This window comes from Muntiacus reevesi, chromosome 4, assembly GCF_963930625.1.
Source record: "Muntiacus reevesi chromosome 4, mMunRee1.1, whole genome shotgun sequence".
NCBI classification, from domain to species: domain Eukaryota; kingdom Metazoa; phylum Chordata; class Mammalia; order Artiodactyla; family Cervidae; genus Muntiacus; species Muntiacus reevesi.
The window spans coordinates 43,625,733-43,649,719 of NC_089252.1; the positions used below are offsets into that span (position 1 = coordinate 43,625,733).

Here is a 23,987-nt window from a genome sequence, read left to right on the forward strand (position 1 = left end):
TCTGTGAGGAGAGGAGAGTTTGTTCATAATGTTTCTTGATTTCCTGGGCTCCACAGAGCAGATCAGTTAGCAGTGCTGGTCTGTCCATGGTCCTTCCTAGTCCAAATTTACACACTGCCGTTCTTCCAGTTCAGGAGCTGTTATTATTTTATAGTTTATGGCCCAAGCCAGGCCTCCTTATCTCCAAGTTCTACGTAACACTGGCATCATGCACCTCTCATGTGGCTGCAAAGCTCTATTGTACTTCACGCCATTCTTCTCTCTGGCTTCAAGGATTCCTGTATTTGTGTATCAGCAGGATCTTAGAGAGCAGCAGTCTAACTCTAACCAAACTGGTGTGACCCCTGGAGCCCACAAAGTGATATAGCTCAAGGCCACTCAGGGACACCCAGTCCAGCTGGCTGCTACCACCTTGATTTAAGTCTCCTCATGTCCATACTCACTTGTAAGGTGGCCTTTTCATGGTAACCCCAGTAAGTCATGAGTTCTTTTTCAGGACTTATGTAGCATGCAGGATTTTAGTTCCCCAAAGAGGGATCGAACCTGCGCCCCATGCAGTGGAAGCACAGAGCCTTCACCACTGGATCACCAGGGAGCCTCTTTCAGGGCTCCTTAGGGACGTTTTTCTTCCAGGACTCCTTCTTTTTGTTTAGACCGACTCTAGTGGAAATTTGATTACGTTTTCTTATCAGTAACACAAAACAGTGCAAAGCCACAGCCCTGCATGCTATCAAGTGGGGAGAGGCAAGAGGAAGGGGAAAAGGAAGGAGAGATGTATAATAATGACCTGCAGTAAACTGCTGACTGAGCTGCTGAATGGTCTGTTTGTCTGTTTGCCTACACTCAGACTACTCTGAAAACTGGAAGTGACAATCTATGTGACCAGGGAGGTTCCCTTCTTCGGAGCTTGCTCTCGACACAGGGCCTTCTGCCATGATCATCCCTGTCTTAGTTGAGACAGTAAAGCATGATGTAGGCACCAGAGGATGGAGTGAGTGACCACGCGCTTCCTTTGTTCAATTTAGGATGCTCTGGGCTGGGAAAGCACCTCAACACCTAAAACGTCAAACCTCCTGAGCGTGACTCCAAAGATCCCTCCCTGCCTGCCAACCTCCAGGGTTGAGAACCTCCTTTCTCTCTGCCCTCACTCACACTGTCTTTCACACTCCGTTGGCTTTAGCTTCAAGGTCACTGCCTCCAGGAGGCTCCCCCAACCTACCGGTTAGGTTAGGTGTCCCCACTGCAGGTTCGGCTGGCAGCTTCACTTCCTCATCTTTTAAGGCTCATTCCACTGACATGATTACTGTCACATCAGTCTCTCTGGCCAGGTTCTATGCTCTGGGGGAGGGATGGCCACGGCTGCATTTGTCACCACCTTCAGAAAACTAGTTCTATAAGCTGCTGCTGCTGCTGCGTTGCATCAGTCGTGTCCGACTCTGTGCAACCCCAGAGACGGCAGCCCACCAGGCTCCTCCGTCCCTGGGATTCTCCAGACAAGAACACTGGAGTGGGTTGCCATTTTCTTCTCCAATGCATGAAGGTGAAAAGTGAAAGGGAAGTTGCTCAGTCGTGTCGGACTCTTCTCGACCCCATGGACTGCAGTCTACCTCCTCTGTCCATGAATTTTCCAGGCAAGAGTACTGGAGTGGGACACCACTGCCTTCTCCTAGTTTTTTTTTTTTTTTTTTCTGATCACTGGACTTTATTAAGATGAAATCACTGATAATTACACAGAAATTACTTGAGATTCACGTGAACTCAGTTACACAAATAAACATCATGTTCAAAACCATGAGGAAATAATCCCAGTACCCAGGTGATGAAGGCTGGGTTGAACAAATCTGCACACTTATTTCAAGCTCTTAAACAGTTTGTGGGCCACACAGCGCTCCCTTGCATGCAAGAAGTCAAAGAGCTGCTCTGTGCAGTCCTCCTCTGTCTGTGACCGGAGGATACACACTCATCACAGAGCTCTAGCTGCTCCCGAGCCTTCACACATTTCTCCAACTGCTCGCATTGCTCTCTCACTGTTGTTAGAGGATCCACTAATTCCTCTTCCTCTTTTTCCTCCTCCTTGGGCTCTCCGGACCCAGTCAGCATCCTTTGCTCGTCCTCTAGCCCCATGCCCGGCTGTGGTTCTGGACTCAACACAAGCAGCAACAACGGCACCTATTCCACTTGAGGATCAAAAAGGCTTCTCCTAGTTCTATAAGCTAGTTCACTGAAAAGTTATACCAGCCATTCTATCCACACCTCCCCTGCCTCAGTTCACTAAAAGAAACCAACTGATGGATTTCCTTGATAAATGGAAATGGCTTAATTTCCAAGAAGTGAGAGACCAACGTGTGCAGGGTTTGACCAGTGAAAATGAGAAGTTAACATTGACACATATTCTCCAAAAGTTTTATTTTTTTTTTTAAGTATCTAAATACAGAAGTGGAACAACCCATAGTTCACTGTGATACAAGTAACTAAATTTATGAATAAACTTTGGATTTGGCAAAGAAAGCTCAGAAGCTGTTTTCCTGCTGTCGAGAGCGCACAACGTGGGGCACTTTGATGACAGCAGTGGAATGAGCCCAGGCTCCGCTGTTGCTTAAGATAATTCAAAATAGTTTCAGCTGTGAGAACTTGGTCTTTGTAACATGCTAGGAAGGGAAGTTTCAGAAGCCTTGCAAAATTAACAAAACTCTCCCTGAAACCAAGGGCACTTAAGACTGTGAGGAAACAAGCCTCTTCTTCTCTTGGTGGAAATCATGTGTGCATAGACCCTGGCTGTCCAAGGCTGAAAAACTGTAAACCCTTTGGAGAACAGGCAGGGTTTGCAATGGCAGACAAAAAGAGTCTGCCCATCCAATAGATAGATGGGTGTAATACACATATACTTTGGGCCAGATGTGCCCCTCAAACCATATACATGAACTTTGAATTTGTCTGAAAACACCTGACATCATGTTCCTTAATTCTTAGTTTCTACCCTTCCTTCCGAGAAGAGGCACAGCTGTCAGGACAGCTTACGAAATGACAGTATATGGAAGGTAGTCAGGCTCTTAAGATGCCGCCACCCACTCCAAATGTCAAATGGCCATGAGGGAGGTCGGAATTAGACTCTGATTTAGAACCACAGGCAAAGTTGCTGGGATTGAGGCATGGGTAAAATCAGCCGTTAACTGGATACACACACTGCAGACAATGACTTCCAGACAGTAAAGGGCCAGGATGAAGAAAGATCACCAAGAAGTCCATGCAGAGCTGTCCGGAGTGACCTGGGTGGACATGTTCAGATGCTACATAGGGAAGAGTTTATCTCTCACATGAAGTTCATGCCAACCTTGGAGACCAGATATTAAAGTTCTGTGGGGACTTCCTTGGTGGCACAGTGGATAAGAATCTGCCTGCCTATGCAGGGATATAGGTTCGATACCTGGTCTGGGAAGATTCCATGTGCCTTGGAGCAACTAAGCCCATGCACCAGAGCTTGAGTCTGCGCTCTAGAGCCCTCGAGCTGTAACCACTGAAGCCTGCAGGCCCTAGAGCCCATGCTCCGTGAGACAAGCCACCTCCTCAAGAAGTCCATGCAACACAACTAGGGAAAAGCCCTTGCAGCGACAAAGACTCAGCACAGCCAAAAAAATTAAACTTTCAGGACCAAAACAGAAGGGAGACAGAACAGAGAGTGGTCCAGTCTTAGGAACACTTTAACATAAATCTGCACTTCTTGTCTTGACCATTGTAACTTCCTAAATGTTTGCCAATTTTATTAACTCTTGTTCATTCCCACCTCCTGCCACATAATTGCCCAGAATATATCCCGCCAAGGAAAAAGAGCCTGTATAACATCCACTTTGAAGTCAAAAGAACTTGAATTTCCCAGGACCTCTGTTTCCCTAATTGTAAAATAGAGTGGTTGGACTACATTCTGGTCTCCAGGGAGAAGTGAGTCCCCTCCATTTCTTACCCATCCATATCACCCTGACCAGGAGGAAGAATGTGAACTGAAAACCCACCACCTTGGATGTGCTAGACTCTTATGAAAACAGGGCTTCCCCTTTCCAGTCATAGTTTAATCAGTGGCAGCAGATAGAAAAAGAACAGGAAAGCAAGCTGGACCTCTGATTCTTGCAACAAGTTAAAAGAGAACTGCCCTAGCATGTAAGTGGGCACAGAGGCATCCCTGTCCAGACTGAGTGGCCACTTGGTTCCCGATAAGTAATCTCATGTTTCCCGATAAATAATCTCATAGGTTAAAAGATGAGTGTGTGTGCTTGAGGTTGGGAGCTGAGCCAAACAGTTCAGTGAGAAAACAAGCCTGGAATTTTCTGTTGGAAGAAAGGCAACATCTTAATACATGTAAGATATAACACATAAACCCAACCCAACCACATAAACCATGCAACACATAAACCTAACCTTTTTTCGTTGTAACTTCTGCTTTTCCCTGAATTCTTCCATCTTCCTGGCTTCTTCTCTTAGAGTCTGTGCGAGGTGAATGTGATTTTGTGCCACATTGTCTACTTCTGCAAAAGAATTTTTAAAAAAAACCCTACATGTCTGAATTCAAATCAAAGAAACCATATAAAAGGTTAAAATATATACAGAATTCTTGGGTACGTGGCAAAGTTAATCTGCTTCACTTTGTCACCAACATTTATTAAGCCCCTCCACATACCCAGCATTGCCCCGACCACTACAACCAAGCCAGCAAACCTTTAGTTCAGCTTTCCACCACTAACTGCACTAACCTAGTGTATGCCCAAGGCAGGGGAGAAGTTCATGGAGCTTGCATGCTAGCACACATTTCTAAACCCACTACAATTTCAAATTCAATCCTATTTCTCATTACATGACTCTAAGGTTCTTCCCATTTCTAACATCTCATGAGCCTGTAAGAAATTTCTCTCTGGATAGAATGATTATTGGTGTTTTTCCCTTTATTTTCTGAGATCTTCGTAAAGAGCATGACTTACCTTTCAAAAAAGGTAACAAAATTTTTTTTCTTGTTCCAAGGATACAAATTATAGATGGCATTAAAGATAGAAAGATTGAAAAAAAAAAGAAAGAAAGATTGACAGATATGACCTAAGAAAAAATTTTAAACTTGTGTGTGTCAAAATAACTTGGAATAAGATTAGAAGAGACAAAAAAAACTAGAAAAAAAAATAGCAATTTACACAGCAGAGTAAATAGCTATATTAAAAGAGCTTCAAATCAAAATAAATATATTTATTCCAGAGTTTTAAAATGGTTAAAGAGCATGAAATTTTTTAAAAGATTGGCCAAATGGCCAGTAAACATTTGAAAACATATTCAGCCTTAAAACTACTGAAAAAAAACCCACAAAATTTTTAAAATCCAGAAATACATCACTTTTTATCCTTCGGTTTGGAATTAAAGTTCGAACATTCTTGGTATTGGCAAGCATGGGAAAAAACAGTACTGTAGGTGGGGGGACATTTCCCACTTTTCGAGAGGAAATGCGGCATTTTGTAGAATAAAAAATGTTAAATATAAGAGTGAGGCAGATCTATATGAAATGAAATGGAAAGATATCGAGCACCACTCAACTAGCTACAGAAACATGTTAAGCACATACTGTGCCACATTAAAGTCCTTAGCTTGGAAGCACTAAGAACAGGAAATTTAAAGGCCTTAGACTCTGAGTCACAGGCCCAGGGAATGCTAGAAATGGACAGGAACCCCTGAAGACCAGTGCCAGGTCCTCACCCTGGATTTCCAGTGTGAGAACCACTGCCTGAAGTGAGTCAAATGCACATCATCAACTGCAGGTATAGACGGTTCTCCAATTGATTTCAACTCTGAAGGGCTATTCATCACCTTAGCAGTTGCTCTATTTTTTTTTTTAAACCAGTTTGAGCTGTTCAAGTTAAAACGCAGCTGTGATGACAGACACAGAGCTTGCCAAGGACAGCAAATGCATTTTTAAGGAATCACTTACGTTGCTTGAAGACTTCAAGGGCTCGCTTCAGGGTGCTAAAAAAAAATAAAAGCATGTGTAGCTTCAGTTCTGGAAATTGGCTGTATAACTTTATTATAATACCACTGCATGTTTCTCCCAGCCCACGTCTTAACTGATAGCCTATGATCTGATCTTTGCCCATGAGCTTGAGAAGACAACAAAAGATCAAGGCTTCTTCAGTCTAGTTTCCTCTCTCTTACCCCTCAGTCCCAGGCTCAAGCATCATAAATGCTTTACTGTCCATCTGGGTGGAGCCAGATGCCAAAATTCTTTATGCTTCATTTCCCCCAAGGATAATATAGGAGTTATGATCCATTTCTCATAAGGATAAAAGTTATTCTTTAAAGTATGATAATTAGAAATATGATGTTGTTTTTGTTGTTCAGTTGCTAAGTCATGTCCAACTCTTTGCAACCCCATGGGCTGCAGCACACCAGGCTTCCCTGTCTATCACTATCTTCCAGAGTTTGCTTAGATTCATGTCCATTGAATTGGTGAAGCTATCTAACCATCTCATCCTCTGTCGCCCTCTTCTCCATTTGCTTCAATCTTTCCCAGCACTAGGGTCTTTGCCAACAAGTTGGCTCTTTGCATCAGGTAGCCAAAGTATTGAACCTTCAGCAGCAGTCCCTCCAATGAATATTCAGGGTTGATTTCCTTTAGGATTGACTGGTTTGATCTCCTTGCAGTCAAAGAGTCCAAGGGACTCTCAAGAGTCTTCTCCAGCACCACAGTTTGAAAGCATCAATTCTTCAGCATCCTTTATGCTGCAACTGTCACACCCATACATGACTACTGGAAAAACCATACCTTTGATTAGAAGGACCTTTGTCGGCAGAGTGATGTCTCTGCTTTTAAATACACTGTCTCAGTTTGTCACAGCTTTCCTTCCAAGGAGCAAGCGTCTTTTAAGTTCATGGCCTCAGTCACCGTCCACAGTGAAATAAAATCTGTCACTGCTTCCACTTTTTCCCCTTCTGTGGCTCAGATGGTAAAGCGTCTGCCTACAATGCAGGAGACCCGGGTTCAATCCCTGGGTTGGGAAGATCTCCTGGAGAAGGAAATGGCAACCCACTCCAGTACTCTTGCCTGGAAAATCCAATGGACGGAGGAGCCTGGTAGGCTACAGTCCATGGAGTCACAAAGAGTCGGACACGACTGAGCGATTTCACAAAGGGACCACATGCCATGGTCTTAGTTTTTTGAATGTTGAGTTTTAAGCCAATTTTTTCACTCTCCTCTTTCACTCTCATCAAGAGGCTCTTTAATTCCTCTTCACTTTCTGCCATGGTATCATCTACATGTCTGAGGTTGTTGATATTTCTCCCAGCAATCTTGATTCCAGCTTGTGATTCATCCAGTCCAAAATATGGCTAAAAGCCAATAAAAGAGGGATTCAAATTATGGTTCCTGATCACCTCCTTTTTCATCCATTCTTCAGTCCTCAGATGCTTATTGCACATAAACTACGGGCCAGGCATGGTGTCAGACGTTGGTGGTTCAGTGGTACAAGACAGACATCGTCACAGACTTAAGAGTCTTAATGGAAGAGACAGTCATGAACATGGTGTTCTATCACTGAAGAACAAGCTACCGCAAAATTAGCAGCTTAAAACAAGACACATTTCTTACTTCACAATTTCTGTGGAGAAGACCATGACTCATTTTTCATGCCTTCTGTCAATCTCCTTCCTTCTCTCCCTCATAACCTGCGGCTCCTCCTCCCAAACAGCTCCCCTTGCCCGTGGTTTTAGTTCTCCCCTTCCTACACTTCCTTAACAAGCTTCCTTTTGAGGTGAAGTGGCTCTCGGGATTCTCTTGCTCATCGCTACCCTCACGAATGCAGACCTCACTGGGATCACTCCAGCCACTCAAGAAGAAATGGGACTAAATGAAGTCATGGTCCAGCCCCTAGCCACAACAGCGTGGGATCACGGATCGTATTCTATACACATACGTGTAGGTGGCAGGTTCTGCTATTTTACAAACTAAAAAGCCTTTGTATCTTTCAGCTGGCCTCGTCTTTTTTTTTTTTTTGGCCCCTTCTTTTAACTACAGCTCGTCTTTCCCATTCTGTTTTTTTATCCTCAGAGTCCTTATTTCTCCCTGCCTTTTCTCATATTAACATTCCCAATTATTACCAACACGTCAAGCAGAAAAACATTAACTGCACAGTCTCTGTACACTTTCCCTGCCTTATGATACAATTTCTCAAGGAAAACACACTAGAAACTGTCCATATCTAAACAAATGCACAACTGGTCCAGTAAGATGCATGAGCCTCACTCAAGAGCAGGCTTGTGACTGGAATTAGTGAGAGAGAAAGCTGGTCCAGCTTCTGATAGAACTGGAAGTCTTTCCCCATAATGAGCTGTGGAGCTGGAAAGTGACAGAGATGAAGTCTGTTCTGAGTCTAAAATTTTTCCTCCACCCTAAGTGACTGCTTAAAAGGCCGCTAAAAGAGCAGCCCAAACTCTCTTCACTTTGTCATCAGCTTTGTTGTCGCAAAACATCACTTCACTGCTGCTCCCCGCATTTAGATGGTGACAACAATCCAAGGAGAGAACGTGAACCTTGGGGATGGTGTTCTCACAACATCCCTGCCCCGTCCTCACTGGTGTTCTCCTTAACTGTGGGAAGAGAAAATATCCCGCCACTCTCATAGACACTGGCCTTAAACCCTAAAAGGGTCCACCAGAAGCTACAAAGGTCCACCACTGACTACTCTCTCATCGAGGGCACCTTCCTAAAGAGCATCCTGGAGGTGACAAAACCAGAAGTACCTGAACAGACTTTCACTTCAACCTTGGAAACATAGTCTGCAGGTCTCATATCCTATTCACCTTCCTCTCTGAGAAATTCTTAGAAGGAAAACTGACAAGCTTTTTTCATGGAAGAGATTGGTGCTAGAGTCTCTTGAAAAATTGACCAAGTTATAAATCAAACAGGCAAGAATATAAGAAATACCACTTTGCATCAGACTCATTCTGCTAAATATATTTTCAAAGCAATACTATGTGAGAGAACATGGCTATTGTCCCTCACATCACCTAAAACCTTTTAGGATATCTTTCTAAATGACTTATGCTTTCTTTATGAATAAACAAGGCTTTAGATCCACTGACCCACTAATCTTCCTTGAAACTACAGAAACTACCCTTGAATGACAATGAAACTTACCTAATACTATGTAGGTCTGACATGTGAATACAGAAATGTTTAATATATTCAAAGACATGAAGCTAAATCAAGCAAGAAAAAAACAATCCTTAACATTTAAAAACAAACAAATAAACTTAACTGTATATGAAACTGCTTACATAATCACACAGAGAAAATAGTATTTTAAGTGACCTTAGAAAACAATATTCTTAGTGGTACACAAGGTCAAGAGGAACTGCAAGAGGAACCACAAAAAGCACTGTAAAGAAATGTTTCATTCAGAAGTTTCCTTGTTAGTAGCTGTATTAATATCACTTTGAAACATTTTAATATATATTGTCATAGAAAGCCAATAATTATGCTAATATTGTCAGGAACCAAGATTTTCTATGTAAGAGGAAATAAATATAAAATAAAAGAAGTGAATTAAAATAAAACAAAAAATTAAAAAACAAAAAAGCAAAATAAAAATTTTAAATAAATAAATAAAAATTTTTAAAAAGAAGTGAATTATAAATTAAATTGGAATTAGAGATATCAATATGAACTCAAGATTTTAAAATCTGTCCCCTGGGACTACTTCCCCAGTAATCCAGCAGTTAAGAATATGTCTTGCAATGCAGGGGTCACGGGTTCAACCCCCGGTTGGGGAACGAAGATCCCACATACCGCAGGGCAACTAAGTCGTGCAGCACAACTAGGAAGTCTGCTGGCTGCAACTAAAACCCAAGATAGCCAAATAAATAAATAAATAAATACTAAACAAAATAAAATCTGTCCCCCAAAAGAGCCTAGAAACAGTGACATCTCTGTGACAATGACCAACGCTAGAACTCAGAGTTTCATCTATAAATATGGCTAATTACTAGGAAAACTTGTAGAAACACTTAGTAAAATCTAGTTGACTCCAGATTTAAATTCATAAAAACTACACTAAGAAAATATGATGAGTATGAATAATTTTTAAATTTAAGTGATGGATTCACAGCCATTCAATATGTTTCCCTTCTTACTTTTCAGTGTGTTTTCACATTTAAAACATCAGAAATATAAATAATATAATCAACAAATAAATTCTCCATGTACTCGTGTCCTGTATCTGAGGGTAACACGTTTTTTACGGCTTGCAGCATGCTCAGTTGCTCAGTTGGGTCCGACTCTTTGTGACCCCACGGACTGTAGCTCGCCAGGCTTCTCTGTCCATGGGATTCTCCAGGCACGAATACTGGAGTGGGTTGCCCTTTCCTTCTTCAGGGGATCTTCCTGACCCAAGGATCGAACCAGAGTCTCCTGCATGGGCAGGCAGATTCTTTACCACTGAGCCACAGATGCAGCAGCCCCTTTTTAAGGCTTATGTGACTATTAATACTTCAAATATCTCCCACGTTTTCCTCCTCTTCAGTACTTCAGTACTTTGCGATCTGGAATGAGTGGTGTGTGGGTGTATGTGTCTTAGGATCAAAGGAAGAGAAAGGGAAGGGCGATGTCTTGTCTGCCTCCACTAGTGCCTCTGAGCGGACACAGACCTCAGGGCGGGTCTGCCGCTGTCTACAGCACAAAGCAGTGTGCACGACAGCATGAGGTACGATCACATCTGCAGAGATCTGCAAAGGTCTGCCTAAACTATTTCCCCCAAGTCTCCCTCAGTATGCTGTTACAGAAGGAATCTAGACATTTCCATGTGCATAGGACTGGCTACATAATTTGTGAGGCCCACTGCAAAACAAAAATGTGCCACTCCTTGTTTATAAATCACTACGAACTTCAAATAGTGACAGCAAAGGGTAAGAATCCGCCTGGTAATGAAGGAAACGCAAGAGATGCGGGTTCGATCCCTGAGTCGGGAGGATCCCCTGGAGAAGAAAAGGGCTACCTACTCCAGTATTCTTGCCTGGAGAATCCCAAGGACAGAGGAGCCTGGCGGGCTACAGTCCATGGGGTCGCACAGAGTCAGACATGGCTGGTGACAGGGCACATATCAGCACAAAGAGTATTAAACCAGTTCTGGAGCCCATCTACATCTGCGATCCCATAGGATTGCCCAAGTCAGCCTTGCGTATGAAGGACTGTGTTCCCAAAGTAGGCACCATGTCTGGACATCTCTGTATCTTCAGAGTGTTCAATGAATGATGGAAGAATGAATAACTGATGTACAGAATCCTCACATCAATGGTGAGAACTATGAAATGATGCAAAGACAGTCTCTCATAACTATTACAAACTATGTGTTTCATATAATATATACACATATACCAGAGAAGGCAATGGCAACCCATTCCAGTACTCTTGCCTGGAAAATCCCACGGACAGAGGAGCCTGGTAGGCTGCAGTCCATGGGGCCGCTAAGAGTCAGACACAACTGAGCGACTTCACTTTCACTTTTCACTTTCATGCACTGGAGAAGGAAATGGCAACCCACTCCCGTGTTCTTGCCTGGAGAATCCCGGGGACGGCGGAGCCTGGTGGGCTGCCGTCTGTGGGGTCACACAGAGTCGGACATGACTGAAGTGACTTAGCAGCAGCAGCAGCAGCATACACATATACAAATATATATATAAAACAATAATACACTGTACTGAATTTCTAGCATAAAATTATGCATAATTCTACCTATAAAAAGTATACACAGGAAAAGACTTCAAGGAAAATTTAGAAAATATTAATAATGAGTTATGGCTTCATAGTTCACTTTAGATTTCTTTCTGTATTTCTATTTTTCACAACTGGAAATAAGGAAAAAAACTAAACATTTTTTTCACCCAACACATTTCACCCTATTGCCCAGGTCTGTCTGATGAAATGACAGGGGCTCCTGAGTGGTATCAGATAACCTAGAAACCAGAAAGAAAGGTGGCACCTACTTGGTCTCAGACTGTCCACATGGCTTCTTCCTAGCGAGGTTGAGCAGATCTTTGCCATATCTCTCTTCAATTGATGCCCTAAGGAGAACAGGAGAGAGAGTTCTGAGTCCTCCTCAGGGCTGATTCTTATTTATGACACATGGCACCTCCCTGGAAGGTAAACTGCACCTTTTACATAGAAGCTCACAAGTTGAGTAAAAGATATTTCCATCAAACGCTGCACTCCTTAGGCCCAGCCATCCCATCTTCTCTACGAGTATCCTTTTACCAACCTAAGAGGTCTCCTGCATTGCAGGCAGATTCTTTACCTACTCAGCCACCAGCGAAGCCCCATAGAGTTTTCCTTTTTATTATCTCCATAGTTCTGTTTTTTCCAGAATGTCATGTAGTTGGAATCATATGGTATGTAGCTTTTTCAGACTGACTTCTTTCATTTAGCAATATGCTTTTAAGATTCTCCCATGTCCTTTTGTGGCTGGATAGCCCATTTCTTCTTATTGATGAATGATATTCCATTGTATGGCTGTACTATAGTTTGTTTATTTGTTCACCTATTTGAAGGACATCTTATGTTGTGAAAGTTACTCAGTTGTGTCCAACTCTTTGTGACCCCACGGGCTATACAGTCCATGGAATGCTCTAGGCCAGAATACTGGAGTAGGTAGCCTTTCCCTTCTCCAGGGGATCTTCCCAACCCAGGAATCGAACCCAGGTCTCCCACACTGTGGGCAGATTCTTAACCAGCTGAGCCACAAGGGAAGCCCTTGGAGTTCTCTGTTCACAATCAATTCAAATATGTAGCTAAACTGTGCCAAAGAGATGAGAATTTCACCATAGAAACCCTGAAGTCAGCATGTCTCGCAGGAACATTGTTACCTGGTGTGGTATTATGGGTCTGTCTAAAGCACAATATATCCCCTTTCCCCCTTTCCTGCTCCCCACGGCCTCTGTCACCATTTCTACTTTATGTCCCAGCCCCAGTTTTATCTACATCCTACTATCAAGTTATGGACCTTTAGGTTCATACACCCCAGTTTAAAAAATTTTTTTAAGTATAATATGAATACATTTTCACGGCAAAAGATTCACACAACACAAAGTCATATGAAATAAAACACAAATGTCTCCCTTCACGCTCTCCCCCAACTGCACTCCCCTCCCCGGGAGGAACCATGGCTAAGACTGGTATATATCCTCCCAGTCCGTTCTCTGCATTTCCATAGTCATATCTCACAAATATACAACTTTTTATAGTTACATAACCGAGATCATTGTATTACTTGCTGTTCTGTTTTTCACCTAGTAATAGATCTGTCATATAGATCTTTCTTTATCAGTACATGCTGACTACCATGTTCATAATTAGGGGTTTTCCACAGTTCAGGGTCACCCTAATTGCTTTGTTTTTCACTACTGCCAAGAAGAGTTACATGAACATCCTCAGGCAGATATTCATGGGCATCTCTGAGAATGTTTCTCAATCTAAGCTAGGACTTCTGAGAAAGTGGATTTACTAGGTCAGGAGAATATATCTTTTAAATGTTGGAAAACACTGTCGAATCGCCCTCCAAAAGAGCCTTCTCAATTTATATTTTCACCAAAAGTGTGCACAGAGAAGGCAATGGCAACTCACTCCAGTACTCTTGCCTGGAAAATCCCATGGACAGAGGAGCCTGGTAGGCTGCAGTCCATGGGGTGGAGAAGAGTCAGACACGACTAAGCAACTTCACTTTCACTTTTCACTTCCATGCATTGGAGAAGGAAACGGCAACCCACTCCAGTGTTCTTGCCTGGAGAATCCCAGGGACGGGGGAGCCTGGTAGACTGCAGTCCATGGGGTCGCTAAGAGTCAGACACGACTGAGCGACTTCACTTTCAATTTTCACTTTCATGCATTGGAGAAGGAAATGGCAACCCACTCCAGTGTTCTTGCCTGGGGAATCCCAGGGACGGGGGAGCCTGGTGGGCTGCCGTCTGTGGGGTCGCACAGAGTCGGGCATGACTGAAGCGACTTAGCAGCAGCAGCAGCAGCAAAAATGTGCAAGAGTTCCCATTCCCAGAAACCCTCCCCAACACTGTATATTATCAGTCCTCACTAGTCTTTAGTAAGAGAGGTTTAAAAAAAGCTCTCATTTAAATTTACTTTTCCTTGATTTCAGTGTGATTATGCATTTTATATATTTACTTCTATATGTTATTTTATCAGTTACATAGGCATATCACCCCAATTTTTTAACTGAACATTTTACCTTTTTCCTATTATTTTGTAGAAGTTCTTCATATATTATGCATATCAATTTTTATTCTTACATTTATATAGTTTCTCCTACTCTCATCTGTCTTTTCTAAATAATAACCTTATCTACTTTATTAAAATGATACATGCTCATTGTTCAAAAATAAGTAAAAAAAAATACAAAGAAGAAAACGATAAACTGTCAAAAATTCCACCAACTAAAAATAATTAGTATTAACATCCAGTGATGATTGTAATGGGCATTCCTTCACACAGATATTCAGGCAGAATGGATGAACAGATAGGCATGAGTAATTTTAAAAGTATTCTATCAGTTCAGTTCAGTTGCTCAGTCGTGTCCAACTCTTTGCAACCCCATGGACTGCAGCACACCAGGCTTCCCTGTCCATCACCAACTCCCGGAGCTTACTCAAACTCATGTCCATTGAGTCCATTGAGTGATGCCATCCATCTCATCATCTGTCATCCTCTTCTCCTCCTGCCTTCAATCTTTCCCAGCATCAGGGTCTTTTCCAATGAGTCAGTTCTTATCAGGCACCCAAAGTATTGGAGTTTCAGCTTCAACGTCAGTCCTTCCAATGAATATTCAAGACTGATTTCCTTTAGGATTGACTGGTTGGATCTCCTTGTAGTCCAAGGGACTCTTAAGAGTCTTCTCCAACACCATAATTCAAAAGCATCAATTCTAAAAGCTATATTCTATACACTATTTAAAAATAAAGTACGGAGACTTCCGTGGTAGTCCAGTGGTTAAGAATTTGTCTTCCAATGCAGGGGATATGAGTACAATCCCTGCTCAGGGAACTAAGATCCCGCAAGCCACGGGGCAACTAAGCCCATATGCAGCAACTACGGAGCCCACACACCTCAACTAGAGAGGCTGCAGACCGTCACTACTGAGCCTGCACGCGCTCGAGCCGGTGATCCACCAGAGGAGATGCCCTCGCACGTTGCAACTGGTGAAATGCCCATGCACCACCACCAAGGCCCAGCACAGCAAAAATTTAAAAATAAATAACATAATATGAAAATAAAGTAGTAAGCCTAATTTTAGCTAAATTTCACAGAAGAAAAGGAAACTGAAAGGAAGCTGAAGGAATTGCTGAATTTCTTTTTTTTTTTTTTTTATTTTTCAGGGAATTGCTGAATTTCAAACGACTGTTTCTCTAGCACAGGAAAAATTAATCCCTAAAAAACCCTTCCAAAGTTAAAAAGGAGTTTATGAAAATAACTAAGGGGACTGAGACATTAAAATGTTTTAATGAACTATTTCAGTCTTAGTTTCAAACGCTTGACAGCCAGTGGTGGAAGGATTAGCACCATTATACCTCCATCTCCTCATCAATAATTTTACATTATTTTTACTTCATCTGCGTCTATAATACACACTGTTCTCTAATCATAATTTCCCTAGTTGTTTAGTCTTAACTCTATTAAAATGGATGCGATGCTCACTACCAGTCCTGTTACCATAGCTTTTCCATTCCTAAGATTTGTATTCTGGCTCATTTCTTGGTTGGCTGGATTTCATCAATTCATGATCTTTTACCAAAATGGCTCAGAAAGGAGAGCATCAGTATTTCCTGAGTTCTTTCATATTTGAGGTCACCTACCTATAGCCTTCATATTTGAAATTATTATTTTTTATTGAAGCACAGTTGATCTACCATGTTGTGTCAGTTTCAGGTATACAGCAAAGTGATTTAGTTATACATCTACCTGTATATTATTTTGCATATTCTTTTCCACTACAGGTTATTACAAGATACTGAATATAGTTCCCTATGCTATATAGGAGGTGACTTTTGTTTATCTATTCTATAAATAGTAATACATAACTATTAACTTCATATTTCTAATTTATCTTCTTCCCTGCCTTTTCCCCACCTTTCTCTTTTGGTAACTTTAAGTTTATTTTCTATGTCTGTGAGTCTGTTTCTATTTTGTATATAGGTTCATTAGTATCATATTTTTTAGATTCCACATGTAAGTGATATCACAGAATGTTCGTCTTTCTCTGTCTTATTTCACTTACTGTGATAATCTCTAGATCCATTCATGTGGCTGCAAAAAGCATTATTTCATTCTTTCTTACGGCTGAGTGGTATTCCATTGTGTGTATGTACATGTGTTCTTCATTCATTCATCTGTCAAAGGACATTTAGGTTGCTTCCATGTCTTGGCTATTGTAAACTGTGCTGCAATGAACCCTGGAGTGCATGTATCTTTTCAAATTAGAGTTTTCATCTTTTCTGGATATATGCTCAGGAATGGGATTGCTGGATCATATAGTATTTTTAGATTTTTAAGGAACCTCCACACTGTTCTCCATAGTACCTGCACCAATTCACATTGCCACCAACAGTGTGTGAGAGTTCCTTTCTCTGCACACTCTCTCCAACACTTATTTGCGGACTTTTTGATGATGGTGTGGCCTTTATATTTAAATGATACCCTTGCTGGTGTAATGAATGTTCTAAAACTTTCCCTCAGAACTCTGTTAAACTTGTTCCATTGGCTTCTGTCATTGAAGAGAAGACCAAGGCGATCCAGTTTACCTGCTGTCCATTCCTGTTTGGGGAATTTGGCTTGTTTCCCTTCCTAGATACTTGAAGTATTCTTTCATTAATTAAGTAACTTAAACAGGATGAGGCTCCTTATGATCCTCTCCAATGAACATTTAGCATTTTTACATGTAAAAAAGAATTAAGGCTATTTTCATTAAAAATATTTATATAGAGTACATATATTTTATCTTTTCAGAATTGTATCCAGAAGATTTCTTGATAATCCTTTGTGGTTTCCAGGAGCAGAATTTACCTAATTCCTTTCTCCTAGCATTAAAGCACCAGGAATCTGAACTCACCTCAGGCAGCATCTGATCCCAATGGAGAAGCCTAGAATCTGACAAGTATAGTCAACCCTCTACAACCTTGGATTCTGAAACTGCAGATTCCACATTCACAGATTCAACCCAATGAGGATGAAAACTATTTGGGGGGAAAATTCCCGAAAGTTTCAAAAAGCAACACCTGAATTTGCTCATACTGGCAACTATTTGCATAGCATTTCCATTGGATTAGGTATTATAAGTAACCTAGAGATGATTTCAAGTATCCAGGAGGATGTACATAGGCTATACGCAAATAGTACACCATTTTATACAAGTCTTGAGCAGCTGTGGATCTTGGGAGGTCCTGGAAAAATCCCCCACGGATACTGAAGGATGACGGCAATGAGTTCCAGCAGGCACAACAGTGTGCTCTTTGAAGAAAACAAGGAGCTTTGATAAAAATGAAACTACAACTTCATCTTCATGAAATCAGGTGAACAACCACAAGATTGAGAAACACTGCAAATGGGAAGCGGTGGAGTCCAGGGACCTGCAGCCAATGAAAGAATCACTAGGACTTTGCAAGAACCACACCCAAATAAGTAGGTTTTTATCTAGATCACCCTCCTACCAACTATCCAAAATTTCCCTCTCATCTGCTCATTAATTTATCATTTACTGAACATCTACTATGTGCCAGGCATCACAGTGGGAGAACGTAGAGGTGACTGAAATATGAGGCCTGCCTAGAAGAGTGCATGGGTGAGGGACAGCAGGGAATGTAAACCAGTACTTTCATCTGAATATGAGGCCCATGTAACAAGGGCCATAATAAAAATGTACAAAATAATATATATGCAACAGAAGAGGGACTACTGCTCTAAGCACCCAGTTGCCTACATTTCAGCCCTCTTTGAAACTCCTCCCTGTTCAGATTTCCAGACCAGGAATAATCCATGTGCCATTTCCCCTTCACTGATCCACCACGAATGTTGTAAGACTTGGCCTTTTCTGTAAACCCTGAAAGCAGCCTTGGGGTGATCCTCAGTCCAGTGCTCCTGGCAGCCCTCAAATCAGAGGAAATCCTTCTACTATAAAACCTAACACAAATATTTTGTTCATTTTTACCATGTATACCAATCCCAGTACCTCAACTGAATTATAAATCCATTGAGAAGAAACTGTTGTTAGATCCAGAGGGGATCTTACAAAATACCTAATACAACCCCTCCAATTAATAGAGGAGGGAACTGACACCAAGAAAGGTCTTAATTAATATCACTGCTGGCTACTGAGGAAGCCTGGATTTGAAGACTTAGGTACTCATCTTCCATCCCAGTCTCTACTTCCCTTATAGGTCCAAGCTTCCAGCCCATTCTATCAGGTACATGTTATGGGTTGAATTGTGCCCCTCCCAAGCTCCCCAAATATACTTAAGTCTTAACCCCAGTAACTCAGAATATGATTTTACTTGGAAATTGGGTCATTGTAGATATAATTAGTTGGGGGTACACTGGATTAGGATGGACCCTTAATCCAATTATCCAGGGGCTTCCCTGATAGCTCAGTTGGTAAAGAATATACCTGCAAATGCAGGAGACCCTGGCTCGATTCCTGGGTCAGGAAGATCCCCTGGAGAAGCGATAGGCTACCCACTCCAGTATTCTTGGGCTTCCTTGGTGGTTCAGATGGCAAAGAATCCGCCTGCCATGCAGGAGACCTGGGTTCAATCCTTGGGTTGGGAAGATCCCCTAAAGAAAGGAAAGGCTACCCGTCCCAGTATTCTGGGCTGGAGAATTCCAAGGACTGTATAGTCCAAGGGGTTACAAAGAGTTGGACACAACTGAGCAACTTTCACTTTCACTTAATTCAATATGAAGATGACAGGAAGACATAGGAGGAGAATGACATGACGATAGGAGAGACTGGAGTTAGAGGCCCCAAACCAAGGACTCAATCAACACAAGAAGCTAAGAAAAAGACAGTCTCTCTACTAGAGCCTTTATGAGCGCGTGAGCCTGCAGATCCTGATTTTGGACTTCTGGCCTTGAGAATTAGGAGAGAATAAATTTCCATTGTCTAAAGCCACCCAGTTCATGGTAATTTGCTACAGCAATCCTAGGAAGCTCATATAGTAATGGTTTGGCTATAACTTGACCACGAGGTGCTAGCATCTAAGGGAACTGGTCACGCCCTCCTTGGCAAATCATCATTCTCAAGCCCATCCTGAGAGATGGCTGGCCCACGGTGAGGACCCCAGAAGGAGAGCTGTAATCAAGATAAGGTGACTTCTCCCTGAAGAAGAACAGCGGGAGTACAGGAGCTTGTGGAAAGAGCCCAGAGCCCCAAAGCACTGTGGCTAGGATCCCCCAGTTCACAGTTACAGCTGCTGATTTCGCACACAAAGCGGTTCCACAAGCACGCTTCCCTTCTCCCTACTCAGCATCAAGTTGCAACACACAGTTAAGAGGGCTGATCTGACCACCCAGTTCCTGGAGAAACCTCTTTTCAAACAACACATGTACAACATTCTTAGGAGACCACTAAATAAAGTGAAAAAAAGAAATCAGACGAGGGGTCAATAGAAGTCCTGGCTCTACTATTTACTGCTTTCATAATCTTGGACAAGTCATTTAAACCCCCAATTAACCTCACCTTTCTCATCTATAAAATGGAGTTAATGATATATTCTCTATTTACCTTCTGGGCTTAATATAACAATATGAGTAATGGGTGCCATTCGCCCACCACTTACCCTGCACCAGGTACTATACGCAGCATGCTGAAGCAGTTGACAACACAGATTCCAGGGTCCAACTTTCCTAGGTTTGAAGTCAGATCTAACCCTTTAATACCTGTCTGATTTTAGGCAAGTTACATAACCTCTCTGAATCTCTGTTTCTTCACTTGTAAAATAATGATGATAAAACTTGCTATACAGGGTTATTTTGAGAATTAAATGAGACAATATATTTAAATAACGTTGTAGCTTATAACTAATAGTTGTTGTTGCATAGTTGCTCAGTCGTGGCTGACTCTTTGTGACCCCATGGACTGTAGCCCACCAGGCTCCTCTGTCCATTATAACTAATACGCCTTCAATAAATGGCAACTATGGATATTATCTCACTGAGTCGCCTTAGCCACCCTCTGCAGTATGATTATCCTCACTGTTAAAAAACTGTTGCTGCGCTGGGTCTCCACTGAGGCCCATGGGCTCTTTGTAGCAGCCGTGGGGTTGCTATAGTTGCAGCACACAAGCTTCTCTTGTTGCAGCTCAAGGGTTTCTCACCGAGGTACGCAGGCTTCTTCTGTTGCCGAGCACAGAGTCTATCTAGAGCATGCAGGCTCAGGAGTTGTGGTGCATGGCTTAGTGGCCCACAGCATGTGTGATCTTAATTCCTTGGCCAGGGATAGAAGAACCCACATCCCCTGCATTGGAAGACAGATTATTAACCACTGGATCACCAGGGAAGTCCCTATCCTCATTTTTATATTTCTCATTTCCTGCTCATATCAAGACCTCAGTACGTAATGTCTGGCCCCATTGAGGATTTCAGGGGCAGGAGAGTCCATAAGCTTGGGCTACCAGTGATAAGACAGGCTCATTTTAATTGCCAACCAGTGGAAGACCTCAGGCTGGAGTGTTATGTAGAATGCTTCCTTTAAAGGAAAAAAAAAAAAAAGAAGAGGAGAAGGAAATTTGACCTGCACTTTGAAGGATGGGGAGAATCTACTTAGGAGTCGCAGAAAAAGAAGAACATTCTAGGTGGGGAAATATGGAGTAAATATGGAGAGGCAGAGACAATCAAAACACACTCACTAATAAATCTTTCTGACTGGGATAGATGGAGTAGGAGTGGTGAGTGAGAATACAAAACAGAAAGAAAAGGGAGGGAGAGAAATCTCTGTGCTGAGAACAAGCCCAGCCTCTGGAAACCACCTGCCCTTCTGTCTGCGGTGGCTGAGTCATCAACCCAGGGTCTGCGTGAGATGCCTCTGGAGCTGTTCTGGATTCTGTCACTTTCTAGGTTCCCATGGTAAATTACTTATCCAATCTCATTTCAAAAAGCTGCATTTTCGGTCCTTGGCTAAGAGGAGACTCTGCCTTGGGCCTGCCGGTGTAATAAACTGCACTCCACTATCTGCATTGTCCTTCTGAGTGAGTTTGTTTCCCGGAAAGCGTGGCTATAACAGGAGAGCAAATTGATATAAGCCCTGAGTGCAGCAATTTGTCAACATTTAAAAAAATACCTACTGTTTACCCTTTGCCCCAGCAACTGTACTTTTGGGATTTCACTGTGATTTATCTGTACAGGTTTAAAAGATTATTTATTATAATGTTGTTTGTAATAGCAAAAGATAGGACACAACCCAAGCATCCATCAGCAGTGGTTTCTGGTTAAATGATTTAAGCTACATCCCTACAATGGGAAGCCATGTAGCTATAAGGAAGGATACTTTCTATGTACAAGCTTCAGGGCACATGGTTAAATAAAAAAGGCAAAAATAAATAAATAAGAAACAAGATGTCCTGCAAAAAAAAAAAAAAAAGCTGCATTTTCATGCAAAGAAAATGGAAATAAAAATACCTCATGCAATTGACTGTGTCAAAGGAGGGCATTTCAAAGGGATTTGTAAACCCCAACTGTAGCAAAGATCCTGAGACAAAACTGAGAGCAACACACAGCAAGTGCCCAATGTGTGACTTGTTATTTTGTAGCTGTTCAGAGGTGGGTTGTGGTTGTCATCATCTATATCATCACTGACAGAAGATAAGGCAATTTACAATTTACCTGATATATTATTTGTTTCTCTGCTTTGTTACTTCTTTGCTGTGTTACATTAAGTCATCCAGGACTTACTGGGGACTGGTTAGCTACAGGCTAAATACAAGCTACACTGAGACACGGCGCCGATCGGCAATACAGATGCAAGGAAGGTAGCACTCCTGCCCACTCCAGAGGAGTGTGTGACACGGCTCTGTTCTGTCCGTGTGCAGATGAGTGTACACGGATTGACTGCAGTCCATCTGGTACAACCAAGCACAAGGAGACTTCCTAGCTTCTGAGATGGAGGCTGAAACACAGCTTGGAGGGGCCCAGTCCTAGCTGCATCTGAGAGAGAGGAAGAGGGAGGTCCCCCGGGGAGTGCAGGATCTCCCCCTACCCCCTGCTGCCCCTGGGCAGGCAGAGCTACCTACCAGAAATTCCAGAGAGGTTTATGGTGGGGCTTCAACACTTTGGGGGCATAGGAGGCCACCACCTTAGATATAGGGCATATTAAGTCCCATATCATAGATATGTTATAAATGTATGTAATTACTCCTCATGACTCGACTGAGCAAATAACACTTTCACTTTCACACTTCATGAAAAAAATAACAAATGTGCGTGCATGCTAAGTCGCTTCAGTCATGTCTGACTCCTTGTGACCCTATGGACTGTAGCCCATCACGCTTCTCCGTCCATGGGGTTCTCCAGGCAAGAATACTGAAGTGGGTTGCCATGCCCTCCTCCAGGGAATCGTCCCGATCCAGGGATAAAATAACAAATAATACGTGACAAACCGCTGCTATCTTTTCCCTGTGTGTGTTGTTTTCTCTAGTCCATACGAACACCAAATATCCCAGGGTTCCACCTGACATTTATGGCAGTTCAGTAAAGTAATGCTCAAGACCAAAGGAGGGAGTTTCAGCAGTATCAGACTATGGCCCAGACTGAGGCCCAGGCCCCACACACACCCCGCATCTATGACAACAAAAAAGAAAGGCTGGACCCCCCAAAGCTGAAGAGGATGGCACGTTCCCCTCCTGAGTTAACTGTGAACAGAACATGCACCCTTGATGGCGCAGTCTCCTTCTGGCAAGCATACCAGCAGGAAAGGAGCCCCAAAGCCAGCAGCCCCCTTGTTCAAGGGCCTCAAGCCCCCCACCCAGGGCAGACGTATCTGACACCTTGACCTGAGGCCAGCAGATCTGCCCCCAGACCGGAGGACACGGGGCTGGCTTCTTTTGCTATGAAACTTCTGAAGAAAGATGACCATATACTAGAAACACAGCATAAATATTTAATAATTTTCATTTGCACATACTTTCTCCTCTTACCCACATATTTCTGTGAAACATTTTAAAAGTGTGATCTTAGTTCTTGAGTTCTGTTTGGACTTGTGATTTTCAAACCGTGGGTCGTGACCCATTTGTAAACCATAAATCAATTCAATGGATTATAACCAGCAGTTTTTAATTATATAGAACTGAACAAAATAATAGGATGCTAATGTTTAATCAAACTTCTATTATATGCATGTGTGTACTGGATGGCAGTTAAAATGTATTTCAGCTAGGTGTATGTTCGGCACTCAGTCATGTCCGACTCTTTGTGACCCCATGGACTGTAGCCCACCAGGCTCCTCTGTCCATGGGATTCTCCAGGTAAGAATACTGAAGTGGATTGCCATGGCCTTCTCCAGGGGATTTTCCCGACACAGGGATCGAACCCAAGTCTTCGGCATTATGGGCAGATTCTTTACCATTTGAGCTACGTGGGACTGTTTTTTTCTTATTGAGGGGTATAGTCAAAAAAATGCAGACACCACTGATACACACCACCATTCTGGTTGTATCAGGGGATTCTTGACTCGACCTGCCTGGGCAGCAGAAGCTTTGACCAGTAGCCAACACCTCCTTCGTGTATGCGAGGCAGAGATATTTCACTTCCAGGAGAAAATTTATAAATGCCCTACTGGAGGAGAAACACAAAAGCAAGGGATGTTCTGCAACATCTATACCCTGTGCAGTGGGGAATCTCTTGTGTGTTTGCTACTTTGTCAGCAACTTTTCAGCTCTGTTGAAGAAAGGAGGAAGCCCACCTCCAGTGCCTGCCAAGAGAAAGGAAA

General features: G+C 42.5%; 1 protein-coding gene and 1 pseudogene across 1 annotated transcript in view; both read right to left on the minus strand.

Annotated features, from left to right (window-relative positions):
• PSTPIP2 (proline-serine-threonine phosphatase interacting protein 2) overlaps positions 1 to 23,987 on the minus strand; it is an 84,808-nt gene that overhangs the window by 18,697 nt on the left and 42,124 nt on the right. Inside the window, exons 3-5 of the mRNA XM_065932638.1 lie at positions 12,001 to 12,078; positions 5,957 to 5,991; positions 4,411 to 4,517 (exon numbers count right to left, since the gene is read on the minus strand). Coding sequence (XP_065788710.1) covers positions 4,411 to 4,517; positions 5,957 to 5,991; positions 12,001 to 12,078 — 220 coding nt within the window. The remainder of the gene's footprint in view (positions 1 to 4,410; positions 4,518 to 5,956; positions 5,992 to 12,000; positions 12,079 to 23,987) is intronic.
• LOC136167667 (cytochrome b-c1 complex subunit 6, mitochondrial pseudogene) lies at positions 1,772 to 2,177 on the minus strand (annotated as a pseudogene).